At 45.4% G+C, this 25697-nt stretch overlaps 1 protein-coding gene and 1 long non-coding RNA gene across 3 annotated transcripts in view; both read left to right on the forward strand.

Annotated features, from left to right (window-relative positions):
- HEATR6 (HEAT repeat containing 6) overlaps positions 1 to 5908 on the forward strand; it is a 33401-nt gene extending 27493 nt beyond the window's left edge. The window contains exons 17-20 of one of the 2 annotated variants that reach the window (XM_034640021.1): positions 481 to 605; positions 1630 to 1726; positions 2788 to 2992; positions 4931 to 5235. In XM_034640021.1, coding sequence (XP_034495912.1) covers positions 481 to 605; positions 1630 to 1726; positions 2788 to 2992; positions 4931 to 5085 — 582 coding nt within the window. In that variant the 3' untranslated portion in view covers positions 5086 to 5235. Of the gene's footprint in view, positions 1 to 480; positions 606 to 1629; positions 1727 to 2787; positions 2993 to 4930 lie in introns of both variants that reach the window. The other variant, XM_002924885.4, reaches the window with a different exon arrangement.
- Positions 5909 to 21871: 15963 nt separating this feature from the next.
- Positions 21872 to 24567, forward strand: LOC117795414. Its single transcript, XR_004619415.1, has 3 exons — positions 21872 to 22019; positions 22398 to 22555; positions 24062 to 24567. It is a non-coding gene; the product is annotated as an uncharacterized LOC117795414 (long non-coding RNA).
- The last annotated feature ends 1130 nt before the right edge of the window (positions 24568 to 25697 follow it).

The following is a 25697-nucleotide window of genomic DNA, read 5'->3' on the forward strand; positions in this document are numbered from 1 at the left end:
CATTACCATGTGATAGTAATAATTTAGAAAGCTGATAAAGTTTTTACTAAGAAGGAAATAAATTTTTCTTTCACTCTTACCTGTGACATTTATCTCCCTGAGAAGTGTGTAATGAATAGGGTGTATTATAGAAATGCATTTCATTGTCAACATCATCTCCCAAGGTGGACATCAATCTAAGCACTGAATTCATAGGTAACTGTCACGGACCAGGTGATAAGAGGTTCAACAAGAGCAAAATCCTTAGGCTCCTTGGGTGTGCCTGGCACATACCAAAATCATGAAAGACCCTCCTCCGGGGTTTTAGTGAGTGTCCAAATTCTAATATAGTAGAACAGCAAAATGGAGTAAATAAGTGTTGATTTTTCAAATAGGAATGTGTGGTAAAGACTTAAGTTTTTCTCTGAAAATAAATTTTAGAATTCTAAGGCAGGCATGTGAGCTTGTAAAGTAATTACAGTGTTTTATTTTATCTTATAGGATGTCATATTTGTTGCAGACACAGCAAATGCAATATTGATGTCACTTCTAGACAAATCTCTGAATGTCCGGGCCAAAGCAGCCTGGTCCCTGGGCAACCTGACAGACACTCTGATTGTCAACATGTAGGTGACTCAGCTCGTTTCCCCTGGGTGACTTCTGAGGCTGAGGTCCCAGGGGGATATCTTTGATCTCTACTATAAAAAAACTAACAGTAATTCTCCCATAGAGTGTAGTCAATCTTCCTGCTTTGTTTTGTTTTATATTCCTTCAAGTAGTAAGATTAGTAAGTTCTGGGGCACCTGGGTGGCTCAGTCAGTTAAGCATCTGGCTCTTGATTTCAGCTCAGGTCATGATCTCAGGGTCGTGGGATCAAGCCCCATGTCAGACTCCATGCTGGGTGCAGAGGCTGCTTAGGATTTTCTCTTTCCCTTTTCCCCCACCCAAAAAGGATTAGCAAGTTGTTTTTTATACGTGTGTGTGTGTGTGTGTGTGTATTTCTGTATATTTAATACCGTATGCTGATATAAGTAATATATCCACATTATAGAAAATGTGGAAAATATAGAAGTAGAAATTCAAAACCATACTGATGGTTGCACTACTCTTTAAATGTCAAATTTATAATTTTTTAAAGTAGTTTATTCACAGGTTAAAAAAATTTCAAACAATACAAAAGAGATATTCGGTATAAAGCCTTGTTCCTACCTTGCTCCCTGCCCTAGAGGCAGCTGTTTTTCCTCATACAGTAGCGTCCTGCTTTTCATTGCTTAGCTCTCCGTATAACATGTGTAAGCATTCTTCCGACTTTTTATAAATGTGAATTACTATTACACAGTCATCACTGTGCAGTGATTATTTAACTGCTCCCCTATTATTGAACATTTGCAGTGTTTTAGGCTTTGATATGCAGGTGAACATTTCTGTGCATGAAATCTTCATTTTGAGACACGCCTTTTGGTCACATTCCTAGATGTGGACCTACTGGGTCAAAAGGTATAAACTGTAAGTTCTTGGTATAATCTGAACAGATTTGTTGAGCTGTTTTCCCAAATTTTTTATGGTTACACTAAGTGAATGTATGTGTGGATGTGTATATTTCACTGGGTTTTACCATTCAACATGTTTTGCTTGCCTTGGATGGAACAGGGAGACACCAGACCCAAGTTTCCAGGAAGAGTTCTCTGGTCTCCTGCTCCTGAAGATGTTGCGATCAGCTATAGAAGCATCCAGGGATAAAGACAAGGTAGACTCACCGCACTCGTACTTCTCAGTTAGATACTTAGTGTGTTGTGTCCCACCGACTTTATCCCTGTTCGGAGGAGATGGAGAGAGTACTCAGGGTATGATGTGGCCTGCTCCACCTGGCACAGTGTCTTTCCTGCCTCGTGTGTCCTGAAAAATACCATGCTGTTTGTAATACTACTCCATAATCTGTCCACGTTTGTCTTAATTTTAAGCTGCTTTTGTTTTGTGTTTTTCCAAAAATTCTTTAAGTACAAGTGACTAAGTCAGAAGGATGAGCAGCCCTTGGCTTTGAATATCCCATTAGACTAATCAAGGTGAAAGCATTTAAGTGGGTTTTAGGGTCAGCAGACGTGGTTCAAATCCTGGCTTGCCCTTTAGTAGCTTGGTGACGTTTGGTATATTATTTAACTCCTCTGAAGGTCAGTTTCCTCCTCTTGAACATGGAAGTCATGACCTCTACCTCAGTGGCCTCGGAGATGCTTGTGTTGAAGCACCTAGCATAGCACCTGACCCATACTGAGTCAGTGATTTGGCACAGTGATTCTGAAAACCTAGGAAACCCTGCCTTGGACTAATTTGTTCAGAATTTCTGGGATTAGGGCCTGGGAATTTGTTTCTGAAAAAGAAAGCTCCTCAGATGATTCTAGTATGCTGCAAAGGTTGAGACTCTCTAATGGAAAAGTACTGGACTCGAATTTTGAAACTTCACCTCTCCTCCTCACCATGCTGCAAGCCAGCTTTGCCCTGTTGCCCCTGGGCCTTCCACAGCATCTCTGCAAAACGAGGCAGACAGACCTCTCTGAAGTCTAACCTAAAGATAGCAGTGAGGAGCTGTGGAAGACTTCGTCTTTCTGATGGCACAGCTGTTCACCACACAAGACCTTTACAGAGTTTCAGGAAGCTACACCTTTATAGGGTGCTTGTCTCGTTGGCTGTTTTGCTTTAAGATATCTAAGACTTCTGGGCGTTTTAAAGCTGAAATTATACTTTCTGTAACATCTCTTTGGCAAAGCAGATTTCTAATGCTTTTTTTTTTTTTTTTTTACATTTTTTTTCTAGGTAAAAAGCAATGCAGTCCGGGCCCTTGGAAATTTGCTTCATTTTTTGCAGCCCTCTCATATAGAAAAGCCCAGCTTTGCTGAAATCATTGAGGAGTCCATCCAGGCCCTAATTTCTACTGTTCTAATTGAGGCTGCCATGAAGGTCCGATGGAATGCCTGTTATGCAATGGGGAATGTATTTAAAAATCCTGCTCTTCCATTAGGTAAGAAGGTCTCCCTTTTCTCTCTGGTGGAGGGCCCTAGGACAACACACACCAGCCTACATTGTTATTAAAGATGTTCCTCACATTGGTACTTATCACAGTATTAGAAAAAAACGGAAACATTCTAAACACCCAGGCTTAGGGGAATGGTTGAGATAAATCATATTCAAAGGGATCTTTTTTTTTTTTTGAGATTTTATTTATTTGAGATAGAAAGAAAGCACGAGCAAGGGGGAAGGACAGAGGGAGAGAGAGAAGCAGACTTCCCGCTGAGCAGGGAGCCCAACACAAGACCCGATCCCAGGACCCTGAGATCATGACCTGAACCAAAGGCAGATGCTTAACTGACTGAGCCACCCAGGTACCCCTCAAAGGGGTCTTTTAGAATTATGTTTACAAAAAGGTTTTGATAATCTGGGGAAGTGCTTCTGAATTTAAGCAAATTAAAACAGGATATGAAATTGTTTCTACAGCATGATCTCAATAAATGCATAGAAAAAGGACTGAAAGGAAATTAGCTTAATTATTAGCGGTGGTTGCCTCTGGAGGGATGATGAGTAGGATTTTTTTCTGCTTTCACTTTCTAAATTTTCTACAAGAGCATATGTAAAAATGAAGGAGAAAAAGTGACGAAGAAAGGGTAGAAATTGGAAATCCCATGCGAGCCCTTGGTACTGAAGTGGGCTGCTGCGTAGAAGGAGGGCATCTAGGTAGTGACCTGCCATGTACCGCGATAGAACATTGGTGGCTCATAGCGGCCTAGGCATGTGGGTCATAGCTTCCAAATCCCATTTGCTTTCCTTTCCAGCATTTGCCTTATACGTTTGTCTCTGTGACAAGGTTTGAAACAAGGTGTGTTCCTGGAGAGGTAAATCCATTCTGGATCAGCAGAGCATGCATCAGGTTAGGGATATCTGGCTCTGCTCCCCTTCATTGCCAAGAGCTCCCAGCCAGGGGGCACCTGACTGGCACAGTCAGAAGAGCATATGACTCTTGATCTCAGGGTTGTGAGTTCGAGCTCCACGTTGGGTGTAGAGATTACTTAAATAAATAAATGAACTTAATAAAAAAAAAAAAAAAAAACAACTCCCGATGGAGAGCTAATGGAGAAGTAGGTTCTCGGCTTTTCCATGGAGGAAATAGCCTAAAGTGACCTGTGGAGTTGGAGCTCGTTAAGGTGGATGTCTGCTTGCCTGTCTTCAAAGGCAACGAAGAAGTTGGGAGGGGCTAGAGGAGTTAGGGAACCCAAGATCTATTCTGCTGCCCATCTTGAGGAATAAGAACCACCCCCAAATGGAGTGGGGAGTGGGGAGTGGTAGCTCTAATGAGGAAGAAAGCAGGCTGATTTCCTGAAGAGAAGACAGAAATCTGGGCAATATCTTCTCAAAATTAGACAGTTGCATCTTTGGTTAATCTGAGTACTCTGTTTCCCATTCACTGCCTAGATAGTATTTTCTCTTTGCAATAAAATGCATGACTTGGCTACATCCAGAGCAGTGTCTGGATGCTAATCTAGGTGATCAAATATTCTTTTGTCATCATGAGCAAGGCTGGGCATACAGTTGTGCAGTGTGCGCGCTGCTCAGAAGCATGTGACAGAGAGAACAAGTGGGGCTACAATTCAGTCCATGCTCCTCCCACCAAGCCCTCAGGACAGCCTCTTCCCAGAGAAGAAGCCTCTTTCACAGTTGCCACAGTCGCCATTTAGAGTAGCAGAGACCCCGAGCGTGCGGCAGGGTTGTTTAGGGAAATGGGAAGGTTGGGAGTCGATACTCGGCCCCTTCCCCAGAATCCCGCAGTCAGCACTGGTCACCCTAATCCTATAGGGTTAGTGTGAAATTAAGTGAAAACACAGTGATTAGCTTGAGCACTAGTGTGTGGCTTCCTCTGCTCCTCTCCCTCTCCCCTGTTTATTCCTAAGCCTTTGTTTGTTTCAAGGCCAGTGGATTCTTTGTAGGAACAGCCCCGTGGACCTCCCAGGCCTACTACGCCCTGACGTCAGTTGTGACCTCATGCAAGAACTTCAAAGTGCGCATCAGATCTGCCACTGCCCTTTCCATCCCGAGCAAGAGAGAGCACTATGGGTCTGTTGACCAGTACGTTCAGATCTGGAACGCATTGGTCACTGCCTTACAGAAGAGTGAAGACACCACAGACTTTCTGGAATTCAAGTACTGTGCCAGCCTACGGACCCAGATCTGCCAGGCACTGATTCACCTCTTGAGCTTGGCCAGCGCCTCAGACCTGCCCTGCATCCGAGAAACCCTTGAACTGAATGGGGACATGGTGCAGTCCTTTATCCTTCAGTTTCTAAAATCAGGAGCAGAGGGAGAGGACCCTGGAGCTCCCCACAGCTCACATGAAAGAGAGCAGCTGGTCAGAAGGGCTTTGGAGCACGTAAGCAGCATCCAGGCGCTGCCCGGCGACACAGCCAAGAGGGCCATCATGGGCTTTTTAGAAGATATCCTCACCATTTATTTCGACTCGTCTGGATCGCAAGTAGCACTCCCAGAATTAACAAGTCAGTGAATAGTCCACCATTCTTTCAAGTGTCAAATGGTAATAGAAAGACCCAAACTTGAGTATCAGAAATGCAGGATTTAATTTTAGGGGCAGAAACAACCCGTTCACTTTTATTTAGAATAGGTTAGCATCTATCTAAATTTTCCTCGAGGGGCTCAACCACCTTAGAGTGGTTCCACGGCATTGGCCGCGGTCCAGATTGTTGGAGCCTCTGACCTGTGCAGCCGGAGAGGAGACAGGGTTGAGTGCAGGCCGAGCAGACTGGGTGGTTGTGAACCACGTGCGTATTGCCTCAGAAGGTAGAAACAAAAAAACAAAAGAATTTAGGGATTAGAATGTTGTGTATTATGTGTCTGGGAATTGTTTTCTTTATAATAAACTAATGAAAAAGAGCGTGCCCGCGATCTCCTCTGTTTTCAGATCAAGCTGTCCTTAGAGAAAGCTTCCCGCAGAGCTGATGTTCAGTCAGTTTGCACTGGTGTAGCTGCTTCAGTTGCTAAAATACTGCAAAGTTGCTTACAGGTTGGTAAATAGCTACTGCACCGAGCTCCCCAGTACCAACCCTAGGAGCCTCTCCACGCCTCCCCACGAGCCACTAACGGAAGCGCTGACCCCCGGGACACAGAGGCTGCCGGTGCAGGCCCGTGTCTGTGTCACCCTGGCCATAACACCTACTTCTGTCTCCGTTTCCCGACGTCCTGTGGGAGAGTGTGGTCCCCTGGACTCAACTGATGGTGCTTTCACCCTTTGAATTTGTGCCTTAAAAAATAATTATTTAATTTAATTTAGATGGTTAGAAAGAAAGGTTTTAAATTACATTTTGATCGTGTCTAAGCACTTATAAGAGTTGCTTCTCAGTGAAGAATTATTTACATTTAAATTTTGCATTCATCTCTTAGCGTCCAACAGTTTGTGAGAATTGACTTCAGGTAGGAATTTTGATACATGAAAGAACAAATTAAAATGTTTCCATACTTATATTTGTTCTGGGATAAATAAGAACCAAGATACATAGAACGGGTTTTGGCGGTACATTATTCAACTATTGTTATTTAGCTTAAAATAGCTATTTTAGGGCATGCATGTGTGCTCGGCGTTTCTCCTTTGCCCCTAAGTTGCTCTTTTCCCTCCGCCGTGTTGCTGGTTGCTCAGGATTGCTCCCCAAGCAGTTTGGGGAACCGAGTAGTAAATGAAGGCCCGCCTTTCCATGGGTAGAATACCAACCGGCTTCCAAAGAAATAGACCACAGGTACAGTAAAACACCCCGCAGAACGTTCTTCAAATTTGCTTTTCTTTGGGGATGATTCTGGACATGAATTGTTACAGAGGCCTGGGGCCTGAGTTGAACCTGTACTGCTGTGATAATGAATCTCGGAACCTCCTTCTCTTGAAGGAGTCCGTTCTTAGCAGCGGCTCGTTGACTGCTCACGCCCATAAAAGCGAAAATGTGGCATAGATAGCCGCTATTTGGGGGGCTCTCACTGGTGAGTTTCTTGATGAAATATTTGTGAAAAGACTTGAACGGTGTCATTTAATGATTTGCTCTTTATCTTGAATAAAATCTCTTTTAAAGAAAAACAAAAAAAACCTTTAATTTCCGTAAAGGTTTCCAGGTCTCCAGATGTTAGTGTGTCCGTATGCAGGGAAAGACCAGGGGTCAGCTGCTAGAAATTCCAGGTATCCGGGGTACAGCTCCTGTCTGGATGGGCTGCTGACTCTCTTCTCACCGTGGCACTGCGGGGGTACCCCAGGGGCCAGAGCTCCCTCAGACTCCCGGCCCGGGGCCTCAGGAAAGCTGCCGTTGTGAAGGGAAGCCACGCAAACAGTGAAGAGTTGGAACCGAGTCTGATGTAGAAACAATAGGAAGTCCAGCTCCAATTCCGAATCCTCATTCAGAATGCCAAGTTCTGAACTGTCTTTTGATACTTAAAAGAAAAAAATTGGAGAAGGGGTCATCCAAGTACAGATGGCTAGAGCCTTTGTTTTTAACAAACTGACCGCGTTTGGACGCCTCACTTAACCTTTGAACCTTTTCTGTGACCGCTAAAAGAAACTCACAAATTTCTACCCACTTTCAGAACTTGAGGAAGGCACACATTGTAACCTCTTCTTTGGTATCAGTTAATGGGAAAGCAGGCATCCTACGATGATTACAGGGCAGCAGAAACCTCCCATGGAGGACCAGGGAAAGGGCTTCCTTGATGTTGACATTTGTGCATGAATGCAGACCCTGAGCAGAACCTCGCCATCTTTCCAACATAAGAGCTCTGAATTCTAGCTACTCTGGTTCATTTGGCCTTCACTTCCTTAATACAGCGCAGTGCTCAAGAGCCTGGGCTTAGATTCTGGCTCTGCTGCTTTCTATCTGTGAACCTCTTATGCCTTAGTTTTCTTTTTTTTTTTTTTTTTTTTTTTTTTTAAAATTTTTTTTTTTTTTTTTTTTACCAANTAGAGACAGCCAGCGAGAGAGGGAACACAAGCAGGGGGAGTGGGAGAGGAAGAAGCAGGCTCATAGCAGAAGAGCCTGATGTGGGGCTCGATCCCATAACGCCGGGATCACGCCCTGAGCCGAAGGCAGACGCCCAACCGCTGTGCCACCCAGGCGCCCCTCTTATGCCTTAGTTTTCTTATCTGTAGAATGGGGATAATAGTGCCTGCCTCATAAGGATGTTATAATGATTAAATGAGTTAATACGTGGGAAGTTCTTCGAATAGCTTCTGGTACTCCATAAACGTCAGATGTTTATTTTCCTTGAATTTTCGGAGCGCTAGACAGAAATACTGTCAACACACCATGACCTTTCGTGATGACAAATAGCTGGATTTTCCTGACTGCTCCTTCAGGTTAGGTGTTCCCTGGGCTGCCTCAGGAAGCTGAATCCAGCCCTGTGGGAGAGGCAGTCTCCCAGGACCTTGGTAGCCTGCCAGATACAGCCCTGCGTCTTGCCCCCACAGGTCCCCACGGACCAGGGAGAGGACCAGATGTGTGGGAGGCCATGGACCTAACAGGGCAGCTGTAACCCCTTCCCTAGTTCTGCCTCATGACCTGTTCCTGAGGGCCAGTGAGAAATTTACAGATGCAGTTTCCACAAGCTTTGGAATTACACCTGGGTTTTAAAGGACAACTCTGCAACTTAGTAACCACATCCATGGGCAAGTTACTTGACCTCTCCTGTGTAAACTGGGGATAGCGGTACCTTGGGGTTTCAGGGGTAGGTCATGTGATCCGTGTGAAGCATCTGGCTTGGAGCTGGCACGGAGCAGGCGCTCAGTAAGAAATGGTGCCCTCCTTACGCTTTTATTTGCTGTCTTTTGTGGGCTTGAATGTCTGTCTCCTCATTAGAGAGAGAGAGAGAGATCATTGGAGTGGATCTTGGGGAAGGAGCATCTGTCTGCTTTTAGCACAAAGCTTGAATCTTCAGGTTGAAATGAAAGGGATCCTCAGCTCCGGTGGACAAGGGCATTGTACTAGGCTTGGGGCCAAAGTCTCAGATACTCAGCATTCATTTGCCTTTCCTGTCCCGCACACCCAAGGGCTACAGCACAGCCACCAGCAGCGGCAGCAGCTCATGGCACAAATGCAGGGCTGGGGGGGCGGGATAGTACAACCCCTCTGCAGGTAGAATTCAAAGCAGCAGCAGCTTGGATCACTTGCAGAAGCCTTTCCTTGTGAATTACTGCTCTGCAGTCCGTTCCGTGACCCACTAGGATTTACTGTGGGAATGCAGGCAGTTTTGGAATGGGCAGTTCTATTGACAAAATGTTACCATGTCGAATAAAACCCAAATGGTCATTTTTATGGATGCTGAAAGAGCATTTGATAAAGTTCAGTGTCCTTTTCTGATCAAAATTCTTTTTAAAAATTTAAAGATACCTCGTTAATATCATAAAACATACCTATCAGTGTCTTTCCTTAAAAAGTCAGAATCGAGATAAGCAAGCCAATCATCACGATTATTACCTGACCCTATACAAGATTTAAAGGCCAAGGTGGTGCTTAAGCCAGCAATAGAATTTTCCAAGAAATTTTTTCAAAGAGATTTTCTGAATTATCATTATTTGTAGATCACCAGCCTGAGAGACTGAATTCACAAATCACTGTTTGCTGAGAGTCAAGAAAATCAACTCAGAAAATAATAGAACTAATGAAAGTTCTAAATTCTTAAGGTAGCTCTTTACAAATATGCCCAAACCACTGGTTCTTCTGTACATCAGCAATACGGATGTGACATTTTTATGTCAGAAAAGATTCCATTCACAATAGTAACAAGAAAAAAATACTTAGGAATAAATTTAAACAAAGCCAATGCAAAGATTTTGTAAAAAAAAAAAAAATTTTTTTTTTTAGTGGTCACAAAAGAAGACATTAAAAAGAGGAGGTATACCGTCTTCTAGATGGAAGGACTCAATATTATAAAATCATTTCTCTTCAAATCTATAAATTTAAATTTCCATCAAATCAAAATAAGATTTTTTTAAATGACAAAATGATTCTAAATTTCATCTAGAAAAGTGAATGTAAAAATTCAAACCAAGGAATCAGGCTTTTAGCCATCACTCTGTGGGAGAAAAGAGAATTTCTCCCTAAATTAATGTGCCCCATGGAAGCACTTTTCCAGCCTTTGTAAATCCATACCTCTGTCTGTTAAATACAAATCCATCTTTGTTTCCAGTCCTACCCCGTCCTGGTCCTGTCTCGTCCCCCGGATGCAGCTGTCAAGAAGGGAAGGAGTAAATAGGAATACAAGGGAGGGACAGGAGAACTCAGAGCACCACGAAACTGGCACTAAGTTTGCCACTTCCCCCCTCTGGTCTCTCCTAGTCTGGGACTCCCAAGCAGACAGAGATCTGGACCTGCAGACCAGATGCAGACAGAAAGACAGAAGCTCTCTATCTCCTGCTTTAGGAAAGGCAAAGAGGGCCCTGTAGGTCAGAGAGTGGGGGGAATCCTGTTTGTTGTTGCTTCTCTCCTCCCCCACACCAGCCCCTTGGCAAGCCCACTGGGACAGGGGGTCTTGCAGCCAGGCTGGTGCCTAAAACTACAGGAAGGGAACTCTTTTCTCCGTCCAGAGGAAGTGTGGTCCCAGCAGCAAGCCAGTGATGACCATTGCTTTCTTTCTACCTCTGGGTTTTCTTATTTGACCTCTTAATGTGATAATATTTTGTTAATGGAAAACCGACATCAAAGGGAAATTTGAAACTTTGGTAATGAAAGAAGAGCAACAGAAATGGGAACTATTTGGGTAAATATAATTGATTATTTTCCCCATCTTGAGCTCATTATAACGTATGACCAGTGGAAGTGAAACTTACATAACATTGTCTGATGGGGGTTTAGCGAATGCAGATGTCCTACATATGAAAATTGTAAGAGGTAGGGTTTAGGGGTCTGTATGGTAGGAAGATTCTGTACTTCACTTGAAGTGATAAACTATTAATACTAAACAGACTACAAAAAAAACAAAAAAAAAAAACAAAACACAACTCACTAGGTAATAGGTATCTTAAAATGGAATACAAAAAATATTCAACTAATCCAGAAGACAAGAAAGAGAAAACAGGCATGAAAAACATAGGGAACAAATAGAAAACAAATAATAAAACAGTAGCCCTATAAACACGTCAACAATTAAATTCAAAAGACCTAAATTATGCTAGTTAAAAGAGATTGTCAGGATGTAAAAAAACAAAACAAAACACAAAGCCCCTTAAGACCTAACTATTTGCTATGTATAAGAAACCCATTTTAGGTAGATAGTGTAGGTTAAAAATAAGAGGACAAAAAAAAAATACACCATGCAGATATTAATCAAAGGAGAGCTGGGGTAGCTATATTAATATCAGACTAAATTGGCCTCAGAGCGAGGATATTTACGAGCAATAAAGAAGGACACTATAGAATGACAAGGTCAATACACAGAGAAGACATGGTAATCCTAAATGGCTATATACCTAACAACAAATAGTCAAACTATGTGAAGCAAAACCTGGTAGAATTGCAAAGAGAGATGGCGAATCCCCATACGATTATAGTTGGAGACTTCAACCCTTACTCCTTCCTCATAACCAATAATAGAATAAATAGACCATATTCTGGATCATAAAATGAATCTCGGCAAATTGCGAGGAGTTAAAATCATACACAGTATGATCTCTGACCACAAAGGAATTAAACCAGAAGTCAATAACTGGGAAATAAAAATCTCTGAATACTTGGAAATGAATATACTTCTAAGTAATCCCTGGGTCAAAGGGGAAGTCTCAGAGGATATTAGAAAATTGGAAAATAGGGGCACCTGGGTGGCACAGCGGTTAAGCATCTGCCTTCGGCTCAGGGCGTGATCCCGGCGTTATGGGATCGAGCCCCACATCAGGCTCCTCCGCTATGAGCCTGCTTCTTCCTCTCCCACTCCCCTGCTTGTGTTCCCTCTCTTGCTGGCTGTCTCTATCTCTGTCGAATAAATAAATAAAATCTTTAAAAAAAAAAAGAAAATTGGAAAATAGTCTGAACTGAACAAAAATTAAAATACAACATGTCAAAATGTATAGATGCAACTAAAGCAGGGGCTTTGATGGAAATTTGTAGTGTGAAAAATTAGGAAGAAGGGTCTCAAATGAATAATCTCAATTTCAGGCTTAAGCTCTAGAAAAATAAAAGAAACCTAAAGCAAGCAGAAGAAAGAAAAGTATGCTGAGTGAAGGGAGCCACTCTCAATATATTACATACTGTATGATGCCACTTACATGGCATCATGGAAAAGGTGAAACCATACTTAGGAAAAGAAATCCGTGTTTGCTAAGGATTGGGATGGAGGAAGCATTCAACGGCAGGGAAGCATGGGCGAGTGTTTTGGGGGTTGATGGAACTGTTTGGAATGCTTACTGTGGTGGTGGTTACATAAATCTTATGGAAACTCACAGAACATATACTCCCTCAAAAGTCTATAATAATAATTTTTAAAAATCTCTGTCTCTCTCGATGTCTTTCTCAGTGTACAGACTGTGTCTGTTTACCATTAGGTACCCATAGCTGACAGGATGCCAGGAATAGTAGCACTAAATATATTGTTTAAATGGATAAAAGCCATTCACTCAGAAACAACTCACTGTGCTCAAAAGATGGGTCCAAAATGCCTAATTGTAATGATAATAGCTAACATTTATTGGCTGCTTTTAATTTCAAGCACAGAAAAGATTCTAGACGGGTTACCCTACTGTATTTATAGCTTAGACCATCCTATTATATACAAGAATCCATTCTGTAGCTATTTTTATTACTTAAAAATTTCAATTCTGTTTGGTTCTTTGATTTACTTGGCAAACATTCTTTAAAGTACAAGCAGTAGCACCCCTTTACAGGTAAAGGATAGCAATGCGGTAGAGTGGCCAGCAGATGGAGACAGAGAACAGAGAACGCACAAAGTCATTCAGCCTCAAGGCTTGTTCCTCAGGCATACGTAGCACCTGGATTTCAGATAGCTCTCCGTAGAACACTGATTCGAAAACCTGGCTGAACTGGAATCACCTGCAGAACTTTAAAACCTACAGAATCTGAGTTTAGCGGTCTGGGGTGCCGTCCTGCATTAGCAGGTTTAAAATCTGCACGAGTGATTCTAATTACAGCGAAGCTTGAGAACCATGCTTAAGCACGAGCAACCAGAGCGGGTCTCCAGCTTGCGAGTTTCAGAATCACCTGGAGAACTTGAGAAAACCAGAGACTCGGGCTGTTGTAGTCTTCACTCCTTTGAGAAGCAGTGCGTACTGAAATGGTGACCTATTAAACTTAAGAGAGTTAAATATGTAATCAGGACAGAATCTGATATCATCTCATACTAGATTCTAATATATCAGTAACTTCAGGCATCAAATGTTTAAGAAAATCTTATAGGAGATAAATTTTAATTGAAAAAAAACTCTAACCATGGACTTCATTCTGCCCCTGGGTCAGCTGGGACCATCTTGTGGGACAGAGGAAGAGGTCTCCTCTCCAGAGAAGCACAAGTTCCTGTCAGGTTCCAGGAGCATGAACAGTCCTAGCTGGTCATTTCGTGGCGGGGCATTAGGAAAATGTTGAGCTCCTTGGGCGACTGGATTTCCAGCCTTCACGAGGTACGCTCCCCAGATTTGTTTTCACTTTTTTCACCAGCGTGTTTAAATTATTTTAATATTAGAGCCAGCATAGACTAATTTTCTAAGTAACGTTTATCTCTTTTCCGTATTATAAAAGCAATGAGTCTTCACTGTAGAATTTTTGCAAAAAACCCCAGTACATATGTGTAAGTAAAAATGACTTGTGATGATTGCTATTATCATTTTGGTATGTTTCATGTCAGATTTTGGTGATATGTGTGAGTATGAGTATACGCCGTCCACATTAAATCAGTCTACAGAACTGTGATCATAACCTATGTTGTTTTGGGTAGTCTGTTGTTTTAATAACCTCTCATGAGCATTAAATGTTTTCCTAAAACATGGTTTTAAAGACTCGATAGCAGTGCACAGTATAGTAATACGCCCTGTTTTAACCAGCTCTCTCTTGCTGGACATTGTTTTCCAATTGTTTGTTGATTTACATTCAACTCTTTAACAGACGTTAGAATTTTATTTGGATATGTGATGTGAGGCAGACATGTAACTTGATATCTTTCCAGTCATCCCTGCTGCTGCTTTAATAATCAGACCATCCTTCCCCTGGGTTTGACGTGCCTTCTTGCTCAGATCCTACCTGCTTATATTCCCGCAGGGCTGTGGTAGGCTTCCCAGTCTCTTCCCTGCTCTGCCCCTCTCCCCTGCTGCTGGTCAGTGTGCTGACGGCCAAGATGGCGAGTGGGGCGGCACTCACTTTGGGAATGAGACTGAATCTAGAACGGGGACAACCTGCAGGGCTCTGCCTTTCCAGGAGGCTGCCTGGATACAGGATCTCATTAGCTTCCATCACTCTCTGCCCACATGGCCAACAGTCCCCTCTGACCAGAATCACTAAGCCCAGGCCCTTAGGGACTATGAAGACAGCCTCCAAAGGGGGCGCTCCCACCACTAGCAGGTCTGTAGGTCTTCTCATCTTTCTCGCCGCAGCTTGGTTCATCCTCCACTCGGCTGCTCACAGAGCCCTTCCCATGGCTTGGCTGCCTTCCAGCCCCTCCTCACCCCCACCCACCGCGTGGGCTCCAGCCGTGTGGGCTCCAGGCATGTGCAGGCCTTTGGTCAGTCCCCACGCTCCCTCCAGCCCTTCAGACTCTGCTTGCTAAAGCTCCCATATGGGCTTCAGGTCCCAGCAGACACACCATTTCCTCCGGGCCGCCTTCCCTGAGCACCAGGGACAGGGGATGTTTGCCGTGCTCAGCACTGACGGTTGTTACAGGAGGGATCGGAATGATCAAGCCCCTAGCCGAGCACTAACAAGACATAAATGAACGCTGGCTATTGCCATGGTGCTTATTATGATCCTCACCCCGTCAGTCGCCACACTGTAGTACAATTGCCCTTTTGCTTGGCCGTCTTCCTACCAGACTGTGAGCAGCTTGAGAATTAGCATCACGTCCTAGCCACCTTTTTATCTCCCCCACCAAGCCCTGGGCCAGGCACAGAGCAAGTGCCTGTGTGAACCAAGTATGAACTATCCCTATTTCACAGATGAGCAAAGTGAGTCCCACAGAGGGAAAAATGACCTGCGTCAAATGATGCTGCCAGTAAGGGGCAGAGGGGGAACTGAAGTCAGGTCTTGGAGACTCCTTCGTCCAGTGCTGTGTCCCTCTCCACGGCTGTTACCCTGAGGCCAGATAGAGAAGAAACGAAAATACAGAGAGGAGTGATTTTCCAGCTTGTTATTTTTTGCTGTGTTTGACTCTGGTCTCCCCAACTATGGTTTTCCTGATAATTCAGGCCCTCACGGAAAGACCTTCATACAGCCTTGCTGTCGGGAGGGTGGGCTGTGACGTGAGAGCTGACAGCAGCCCTTCTGGTTCAGCCAGTCCACCCTCCTCACCTCTTCACCTCCAGGCAAATGAAGACCCCGAGAGGGAAGTCAGTCACCCACAGTCACCCAGCAGAGCTGGACTCCCTTTACAGTGCTCCTCTTGTTCACAGAAGTGAGGTGGCGTCAGCAGGGCTGAGCAGCAGGAAGGAGCTTGGTTATTTAGGGGCAAAGCCTCCATGGAAGCCTCCAGCACTAGCAGGGAGCCCTGCAACAGGCCCTCCCGAGATGGCACATGCCAGGGGGGAGGGAGAGGAGAGCTCAGCGGGCAGAGGGCTCACAGTCAGGGCTCCAGCCGGAGGGCCAGTTACAGTCTCTGCTCTGCCAACTGTTGACGGGCCGTGCTCTTCATGGCGTCTTCAGGAGAACAGTTATCTTCCCCAGCCTGAAGACTTGCGGCTAAAGAAGGGACGAGGGGCATTCCACTCCACTCGGGCCCTTTGAAAGTGGATATTATATGATTTATGTCTATGCCCTTGGTCTTTAGCTGCAGAAGGACAGTCACTCCCAGTCCCCCCTTCTCTGCCAACACCTGCTGGTACCAGGGCCGCAGCTAGGAAATGAAGCACGTTAGGCGTAGGTGGGGAAATGTGGGTGGCCGTGGCCACAACGTGGACATGCACGTGACACTCACTGGTCCAGGGAGGCATGGTGGGCAGGGCCCGCTGGTCGCCCCAGGATTAATGCTGGGACTCAGAAGATGACGGTCAGACAACAGATAGGATTGCCTACCTGGCTCCTGTCCCTCTGGGGACCAGTAGGCATTCTTTCCCTCACTCATCACCCTTCTCCACCCAGCCAACAAGCCCACCTACTATGTGTCAGGCAGCTGCAGCTTGAGGATACAGAGATGGATAACATACTCGCCCTGGGCTGGAGGAGCTCAGGGACAGGCCAGGAACACAATGTTACAGTCAGTGTGGAGGAGGGGTCCCAGCAAGCCCCCCAGGGAGAGCAGAAAGCAGCCAGGGGAGAGGGACCAGTGTGTCCAAAGGTATGGGGTTGTGTCAAGGGGCCCCATGAGTCAGGGAGGGTAGGAGGCAGGACAGGGAGGCAGACAGATGGAGGTCACACACACCTGTGTGCATCCTGGGGAGTTGGGATTTTGTCGAGGGCCACAGGGAGCCATAAGGGGCTTTCAAGAAGAGTGTGGGTGACACCGTCAGGTTTGCACTAAGGTGGCAGCATGAAGCACGCATTAGACAGAGGTGCTGTGCCTGTGCTCACACTTGGCTATGCTTGTAACCACCTGGGAGCTATAGAGAGGCTGATACCTGGGTTCCCCCCCGCCCACCGCCCAGAGAGGCTGCTGTAATGGGTCTGGGGTGTGGCCTGGGCATTGGGATGTTGAAACTCCTTCTCCCTGTGAGTCCGATGTATAGCTGAGGGTGACCCACTGGACAGACATCCCAGGTAGGAGGCACTGTGGCCGTCCAGGTGAGAAGCAGTCAGGTAGTTTCTGAAGATACAGGAGGGAGAGCCACAGCCCATGGTGGTTGGTTGGATGTGGCTTCTTACAGAAAAGGGAGAGGCTGGCAGTTCTTCGAAAGGTCGAACACTGAGTTACCATATGTCCCAGCAACTTAGGTCTATACCCAAGAGAAATGAAAACGTACATTCACACAAAACTTGATCCAAATGTCCATCGGCTGATGAATGGATAAATAAGATGAAATTCATGCAAGGGAGTGTTGTTCAGTAAAAAGAAAAATGAAGTACTAATACCTACTACAACATGAAGGGACCTTGCAAACATTATGCTAACTGAAAAAAATCACAAAAGACCACATATTGTCTGATTCCATTTATAGGACCCGTCCAGAATAGGCACGTGTATCGGACAGGAAGTAGACTATTGGCTGCCGGGGCTGGCGTGCAGGGGAGACCAGGAGCTGATGGCTAAGGGCTGTGGGGGTTTTGGGGGGAGAGGTAAGGAGAATGTTCTAAAATTGATGGTGGTCACGTGATGGATACCCACCTGATTAGGAAAAGCTACTGAATTGCACACCTTAAGTGGATGAATTGTATGATATGCGGATTTTACCTCAATAAAGCTATCAGAGGGAGAAGGGGAAGGCTCAGGCGTGATCCTCGGTTTCCTGACGAGATGGTGGCCTCCTGAATCAGGTCGCAGGCACAGGGAGAGGAGCAAGTCGGGGACAGTATGATGTGGGTGTACTCACTCATTCAGCAAATATGTTTTGAGCACCAGGCAGCGGAGTACAACAGTGAACAAAACAAATATGCCTTTCCTGCGGATCGCACCCCAGAGGGAGAGAAAAGAAGACAGTAACTAACCTAGCGTGTCAGGCCGTCGGTGAGGTGGGGACGCCTATAACACGGGAGGAGGATGGAGAACGCTGGTCCAGGGCACAGATTTAGATGAGGTGGCGGGGAAGCCTCCCTGCAAAGGTGACATTTGATGGAAAGTAAGGGCAAGTTTCCGAGAAACGGGAGGTGGAACAGAGAGCAGGAACAGAAGCAGGAGGGCCTGGTCCTTCCCTACCCCCTGAGGATGCTGGGCCCGCTCTGAGGAAGATGGGCAGCCTTGGGGGGGTCGTGAGCAGAGCACTGCCGTGAGCCTACCTACCTTGTATAAGACTCCCTCTACTTCTGGTTTCTCAGCCTCGACGCTTTTGACGGTTGGGGCAGGATCATTCCTTGCTACGGAGACTATTCTCTGCATGTGAAATGTTTAGCAGCATCCCTGACCCCTACCTAAGACTCTCTGGGCATCTCTTTTCTTCCCTATAAAGTGAGTCAGTGGTGCCTGGCCTGGCTAACCCTTTCAGGAAGAAAGTGTGGGTTTGCATAGAAAGCATGGGCTTCCCAGTGTACTGGGGGTTCTTCCATACACTGGCTGTGTGACCTAGGAAAAATTACTTGGCTTCTCTGAGCCTCACTTTACTCATCTGAACATTGAAAAGGAAAAAATACATATGGCATATATAAATGTGCGATGCCTGGCATCTACTAGAGGCACAACACATGTGGGATCCCTTCCCTGCTCAAAGGGTTGTGTAGGGGTCAAAAGCCCCTTCTCAGTAAGGCCTCCCTGGCCATCTCTAACCATTTTTCTTATCTGGTTTATTGTCTCCCTCCCCCACTAGAACAACTATGCCTCCAGGTAGGGGGTGTGTGTCTGGATGGTTTCCTAATACATGCCGGAAGCCTAGAACAATGCAGGCATGTGAATTTTTGTTGAATGCGTGGAATGGAAGCACTCTGGCTACTATGCTATTGCGTTACCAGGTTTCATCTCTTCCACACCTCTGAAGCCAGTGAAACGTACACGTAGTAGGCCCGCAGATGCTGGAGAGGAGAGCCCCAGCAGGAAACAGTCTGAGCAGAGGCCCCGGGGCAGACAGGAATCCAGGGGAAAGCCTGTCATGGGAGGCATGGAGCAATTAACACAGCCAAGAGCTGCTGGGTAATAAGGCGAGAGTCTTCTGCGCTCTTCCACAACACAACACAACACAACACAACACAACACAACACAACACAACACAACAGAATAATGCTCCTTTCTCGCTCTCCACCTTACACTGGGCACAAGAGGTGAATCCTCCACTCTTATAAACCAGCTGAGTCATAAGAAAGCGATCCATGAAGTGTTAATAGCAGGGCCCCCAGAATTCATCCCATCTGTCTTCTACTGCCCGATCTCAGCTTTCTGGGTTTCCCACTTCCTTGGTTTCCTAAGACTGCATCACTTTCCATCGACTCAGGTTCCATGACCAATGCACGCAGCATGGGATCCTCTTCCCAAGCTCCGAGCTTGATTTCATGTTCACCCTCTAGTTTCATGCACCCAATACTTAGTGAAGAGGCACCCTGCGCCCTGATCCTAATCCCCTGCCTTGCAGGGGACAGTGGAACAGAACATGGGCTTAAGGTCAGGTGGCCTTGGCTTCGGATCCCGAGTCTAGGAATCAGTATCGGGGCCACCCTGATCAACTCATCTGAGCCTCAGTTTTCTCATCTGTCCATCACAAGGACAAACATTCTCTTGCACGGTTGTTGTCGGCAGTGACTCTCAAAGCATGTGCTTTGGAACATCCATCAGATGAGATGTGTGAGAAAGGGTTTCACTGTCAGGTGAGTCTGGAAATGCTGACTATCACATTCCCGTCCGGGGGATTCGTGAGTAACATTAGATCAAGCAAGCTCTGAGAAAGCTGTGAAAGAATCCATTGAACTCTGATCAACACAGGCTTTTCCAAGCGACAGAATCCTTTTTGCAAGGCACACGCACCAGCCCCCTGCAGAGCCAGCGTTCTCTGTAATGCACTTTGGGGAGAGCTGTTTTGGAGGATTCGGTGAGATGCTAAGCACATAGCCCCCAGCACAGCTGCGGCACACGCGCAGAGAACACCGAGCGAGTATGAGCGCCATCGACACTCTTCCGCCGAATGTCAGCAATGTGTATTCAAACCTTGCCCAGCTCAGCTGCAAAAGAGCATTTTAGGCTGTTGCGACAAGTCATTTTCCAGAAAACTGTTGTTGATCCCTTTACACAAAGGGAGAATCACATAAGGTAATGACGTGTGTACTTTTGAAGCTGAAATACGGGCACTCACAAGCCTAGATATGAAGAACACTCGCTCCTGGATTCCTGGGGAGTGACTGGTCATACCTGTACCAGCAGGAGGTGGCCAAGTTGGGTAAGTTGCCCAAAGTGGCAGACGCTGAGCTCTTTCCAGGAACAACCCCACCTTGCACACGCAAACCAGAGTGCGTCTCACTGAATGTGGGTTCAGATCTAAGTACCTTCAGGCCCCATAAAAAGTCTGGCAATATTTATCCCAAAAGCCTTAACAATCTTCCCACCTAGGAATGCCACTTGCAGAATTACTATAAGGAAACCATCCAAAATGCAGACAACTGATACGCATAAAGATACTCATCACAACATTTTCATGGCCCAAACTGGAAACAACCCAAGTGCCCAATGTTTGGGGAATGGTTAAATCCACTGCAGGGCTTTCTATGTTTAATACCTGACAGCCATTTAAAATAATGTGTACAAAGAGTTCTGAGTGGTATTGGGATATGCTTATACTATAACATTAGGGAAATAAAATTGGCTACAGAAATAAAATACATACATGTTAATAACAGCTGTGTTGGTGCACCGGGGAAGAAAAAGTTAACCAGTATGTTAGGGGTAGTTATTTCTGAGCAGAGAATGAATGAATGAACGAATGAACGAATTTTCATTCTAGTCGATACTTTTTTCTATCTTTTCTCCTTTTGTTCTATATGTTTTTCTGTATTTCCAAGTTTCAGATAGTAGTGAATCAGGAAAAGGTAAACATTTATTTAAAAAGAAAAAAAGAGGGGCACCCGGGTGGCTCAGCTGGTTAAGCATCTGACACTTGTTCTCAGCTCAGGTCTTGATCTCAGGGTCATGAGTTCAGGCCTCACACTGGGATCCATGCTGGGCGTGGAGTCTACTTATAAAGAGAGAGAGACATGAAACTGGGTTACCTACTAGATCTAAATGAAGCACTGTTGTAATGTCCAGAGAAACCCCCCCAATCTTATGTTGGGGAATGCCACCCACCAGTATTTCTCAAACCCCAGGAAGCATCCACTCTATGTTGTCATAAAGAGCATTACCTTACACATTATTACTTAATATTTTTATAGAAGTCAACTCATTTTTTTAACTTAAATGCATGTATTTTAAGATAAATTTTTCATGACTTTACATGGGAACATGGTATCCCTTTCCATTAACTACCCACAAAAATAAATGCAATATAGCAAAACAACATTACCAAATTCTAGACTGGCAAAGCTTTCTGAGCCTCAGCCCTGTTTCTTCTGCGTTTAATAAAAAGTGGGGACCAGGGGAGAATATTGCCAGGGAGGAAGGGACAGATTAGCAAAGGTTTGAATGTTATTAAAATGTCCTAGCCCAACAGCAGACCCCTTAAAGGAATCAGAAAGATCGAAAGATAATTGAACATGATTTTCATACTAGAAGTTTTGACTCGGGCACCTGGGTGGCTCAGTCGGTTAATCGGCTGCCAGGTTATGATCTCAGGGTCCTGGGATTGGGTCCTGCATTGGGCTCCCTGCTCAGTGGGGAGTCTGCTTCTCCCTCTCCCTCTGTGTGGTCTCTCTCTCTCTCTCAAATAAATAAATATTTAAAGAAAAAGAAGAAGTTTTGATTCATGTTTAACGATTGGCCCATGTAGTACTCCAGTTTCCTACTCTACCCCACACTGGGGGCACAGGCTGTACAGTATTCTAGAATTGGGGGGTCTCTTGTGTCTGTGGTCACTCACCCAGCTAGTTTTTTTTTTTTTTAAGATTTTATTTATTTATTTGACAGAGATAGAGACAGCCAGCAAGAGAGGGAACACAAGCAGGGGGAGTGGGAGAGGAAGAAGCAGGCTCCCAGTGGAAGAGCCTGACGTGGGACTCGATCCCAGAACTCCGGGATCACGCCCTGAGCCGAAGGCAGATGCTTAATGACTGAGCCACCCAGACGCCCCCACCCAGCTGGTTTTTGACTCAAGGGTAGGTGTTTCTACCATCAATGCCTTTCCTTTCCTCCTACCATTCCAAAGTTCTGCTCTTGTTCAAGACCTTGTTGTTTCCATGCTAAACTTGCTGATGCTGAGCTGGTTCCAATCTGCAACAGGCCAGGCAAGTTAAAAGGGCAAAAAGACACTGCAGGTGCTGGAAAGTGGTGGAGGACAAAAAAAAAGCGTAGTGAACTAAAATTCACTCATTATACAGACCGGGAAACAGAGGCCCGACAGGAGGAAGGGGCTGATGAGGATTGGGATGGCATCCAGGCACCCGAATCTCAGTCCAATGTCACCTTTCTGCTATATTCCACCGTAAGTTTGCTCAAACCAGGAGCGGTTTGCCTACTCTGGAATCTCTTTCTAGCTGCAGGATCGGAGACCAATAAAGGAGAGAAGAGGTCTTCCTGCAAGTGTTTCTCTTCGGGTCCCTGAAATGCCAGTGACCCCACGTCTCTCCTGACACCCAGCTGTGGCCTTGCTTGGCTCAAGGGAGAATCATGGATCCGTGAGCTTCAGGAGAAGGTAGGGACCTTAGATCACTCATTTGACTTACATCTAAAGAGACTCTCCATCTGCCAGTGTTCCTAGTCCAACCACCTCATTTTATAGAAAAGGCTGAGTTCCAGGGAGGAAACATAACTCACTTGAAATCATCCCGCTAGTAAGCAGCAGTGCTAAGACTGGGATCTGAGTCTTCTGGGTCCAAGGCCAGTGCTCATTAAAAGAGATTAAAAAAAGTTTTAAAAATACAATTGACTGGGGCGCCTGGGTGGCACAGCGGTTAAGCGTCTGCCTTCGGCTCAGGGCGGGATCCCGGCGTTTTGGGATCGAGCCCCATGTCAGGCTCTTCTGCTATGAGCCTGCTTCTTCCTCTCCCACTCCCCCTGCTTGTGCTCCCTCTCTCACTGGCTGTCTCTATCTCTGTCGAATAAATAAATAAAATATTTTAAAAAAATAAAAATAAAAATACAATTGACTTGTAAACTTGGGCAAGCAGAACTTTAGTGCTGATAAGACCCTAAATAAAATTCATTTATTCAATTCATTCATTCGACAAATACTGATTGAATGGGATATCCCAATATATATTGACCAGGGATACATAGCATAACCCCCTGGCAGCACGAAGGAGCCTCTTGAAGTCTGAGGTTGTGAATTTAAAGTGTGAGCCAGCAGCATGATTGTGTGTTTTTCTGGAACCTGGTTTGGCTACACGGGGTCAGGCATGAGGTGAGCGGAGTCAGATCTAAGCAAGGCTGTGGCTTTGCCAGAGGAGTGTGATGAGGCGAAGGGCTCAGAGAGAGAGTTGGGGTACACGAGGAAGGGCTTAAGGCGATAATCATAGGATTTAAAAGTAAATTTTAGTTTAGAAACTTTTTTTTTTTTAACTTCACAAAATGAATTTTGAAGCCAGGCTGCGATGCCGATTCAGGTTGAAATGGTGATATTGTCATCTTCTGAAGCTGTCTCCAGGGGGGTTTGCCCTGGGCTCATCAGCTTGTCGGATGGGGGAGGTTCTGATTGTCTTCAATCGTTTGAGCCAGGACCGGAGAGCTTCAGGACCTTCCTTCCTCCGGAAGGAGCCTTTTGAGACAAATCCAGGGGTCAGTCCAAAGCTCAGGAGCTGCAACTCAACTTATAAAGCCCTTTTATAGCATTGCTTGCCTAAGTAAATAGTGGACTTCCTATTTCTGGAAAGGACATATTTGTTCTCAAGGCTGCCTGTGCCCTGGGCACCCACTGAGATCCCGGAAAACACAACCGTTCCTCTCCTGACATTGTTTTGAAATAGCCAAGGTGGTTCGCACCCTTCAAGCACAAAAAAAAACAATCGTGCACCGAAGCTGCAATCCAAGCCATGCTCGGTTTTGTGTTGTGTGTGTCCCCTACCTCATCACAATACTTACTGAGAGTCTGGCCTCCGTTCCACTCATTGTGGGTGCCCATGCAGGTTTTCAATGATGTCAGCAGTGGTAATGATTAAGTGGAAACACCCCACCCCATTCAAACGTCTCCCTTTCCCGGCAGATCCCCATTGTGAGCGAAAGTGCAGTGTGCCGGCCAGCGTTTCTCCCAGAGCTTCAGCTAGAGTGCAAGCGAGGTGAGCCTGGAGAAAATGAGGCCTCTGACTCGAATCACACCACCACCCGCTCAGCGCTCCAGATGTCGGCCTCTGCCCCACTCGGAAGCGGTGGGCCTTGGAAGAACCCAGAACAGATATTCCACTACCAAGTACGACAAATGCAGAAGTATATGCATTTATAAAAGTCCATCAGGATGTACACTTTGGATGTGTGCTCCTTACCGCACGTAAACTCTAACCCAATAGAAAACTTTCGGAAAAGCACAGTTCTAGATATGTTCTAACTAACGTAGGATTTAGGGGTGGAGGCAAGCAAGGATGCCATTACCCACTCTAAGATCCTGATTTTCTGGGTTTCATTGGACAAGAGGACATCAACACAGGGAAGAACGGGTGCCAACTGTTGTTTCAAAAAAAAAAAAAGACAATAAAAGGTCCGTGAGGCACCCCACCCCCTACTACTTGCTCTCACATTCTTAGTCCCTCCGAGAGATTTAAAAAAGAAAAGCCTAGGAAATTCCAAGCATGACTACCTCCGGAGATAAGACAGAAATGGAAGAAAACCCAACTTTTTAAAGTAAGCATTTTGATCTTCATGCAAACATGGAGTTAATCTTGGGACAGCTAAGCACAATTACACAGATGAATTCATTGTGTGAAATGGTCATTGAGCGTAGAGAATGCTAGTGCCCGTTCAGAGTCCAAGCTCTGTAGGGGTCATACCTGAATCTGCTGAGTTGAGCACATGGAAACCTCAGTGTGCATTCAGGCTTGACCGTTCTTTTTAATTTATTTCAGAGCTGCTCCCAGGGTGGCTTCAGGAAATGCAAATCGAACGTCCATAGTGGTGTCTGAAGACGGGCAGGGTTTTGATGTGTGTTAAACTGCAGCTATCAATAAAAATCTCTGGGCCTGTATTTACATATATTAAAGCTGTTCTTAAGATAACAGGATGATTTCTGTAATCCCTTACTCTTCAAATCGGCTTTTATTCACACAGAGAGGACGCAAGCGTTAGACTGGACGTAGTGGCAGCTAGGTTCTGGCTCCAGTTCTGTCTCAAATTCTCCAGGAGTCCTGGGGTGCTTCCTTCCTGGACTCTGGGCCTCCACGCCTGTCAACTGAGGAGTTTGGACCACACGGTCTGGCTCTTAGTCCTGAGGCTTCAACTTAGTGGAGTTTGGAGATAACACTTTACCTCCAGGATTTTATTCTAAGCAAATTGGATATATTTCTACAATGTAAAATGTATGATTCTACAGCCTGATTGGCCTCCTAAACCCCCAGACTTAGGGCCACAGTTGGAAAGAACTCAACTCTTTGTTTTAAACACCTGTCCCTGTCCCCACCAAGAGAAAATTCTAAACTACTCAAGTATCATTGGCCATGATGAATGTGCAAAATTCATCAATTCCTTGCACTACAAAGGAACTGCATTCCTGAGAGGTTTCTTTCCATGTTTATAATGATGAAACGATGAAACGTGTGCCCTGAAAGAGGCTTCAGCAAGCATGGAGGCCCAGAGAGTTTAACTTACCCAGGGTCACACAGGCAGCAGGAGGGAATAAGGACTGAAAATGA

This window comes from Ailuropoda melanoleuca, chromosome 13, assembly GCF_002007445.2.
Source record: "Ailuropoda melanoleuca isolate Jingjing chromosome 13, ASM200744v2, whole genome shotgun sequence".
NCBI lineage: Eukaryota > Metazoa > Chordata > Mammalia > Carnivora > Ursidae > Ailuropoda > Ailuropoda melanoleuca.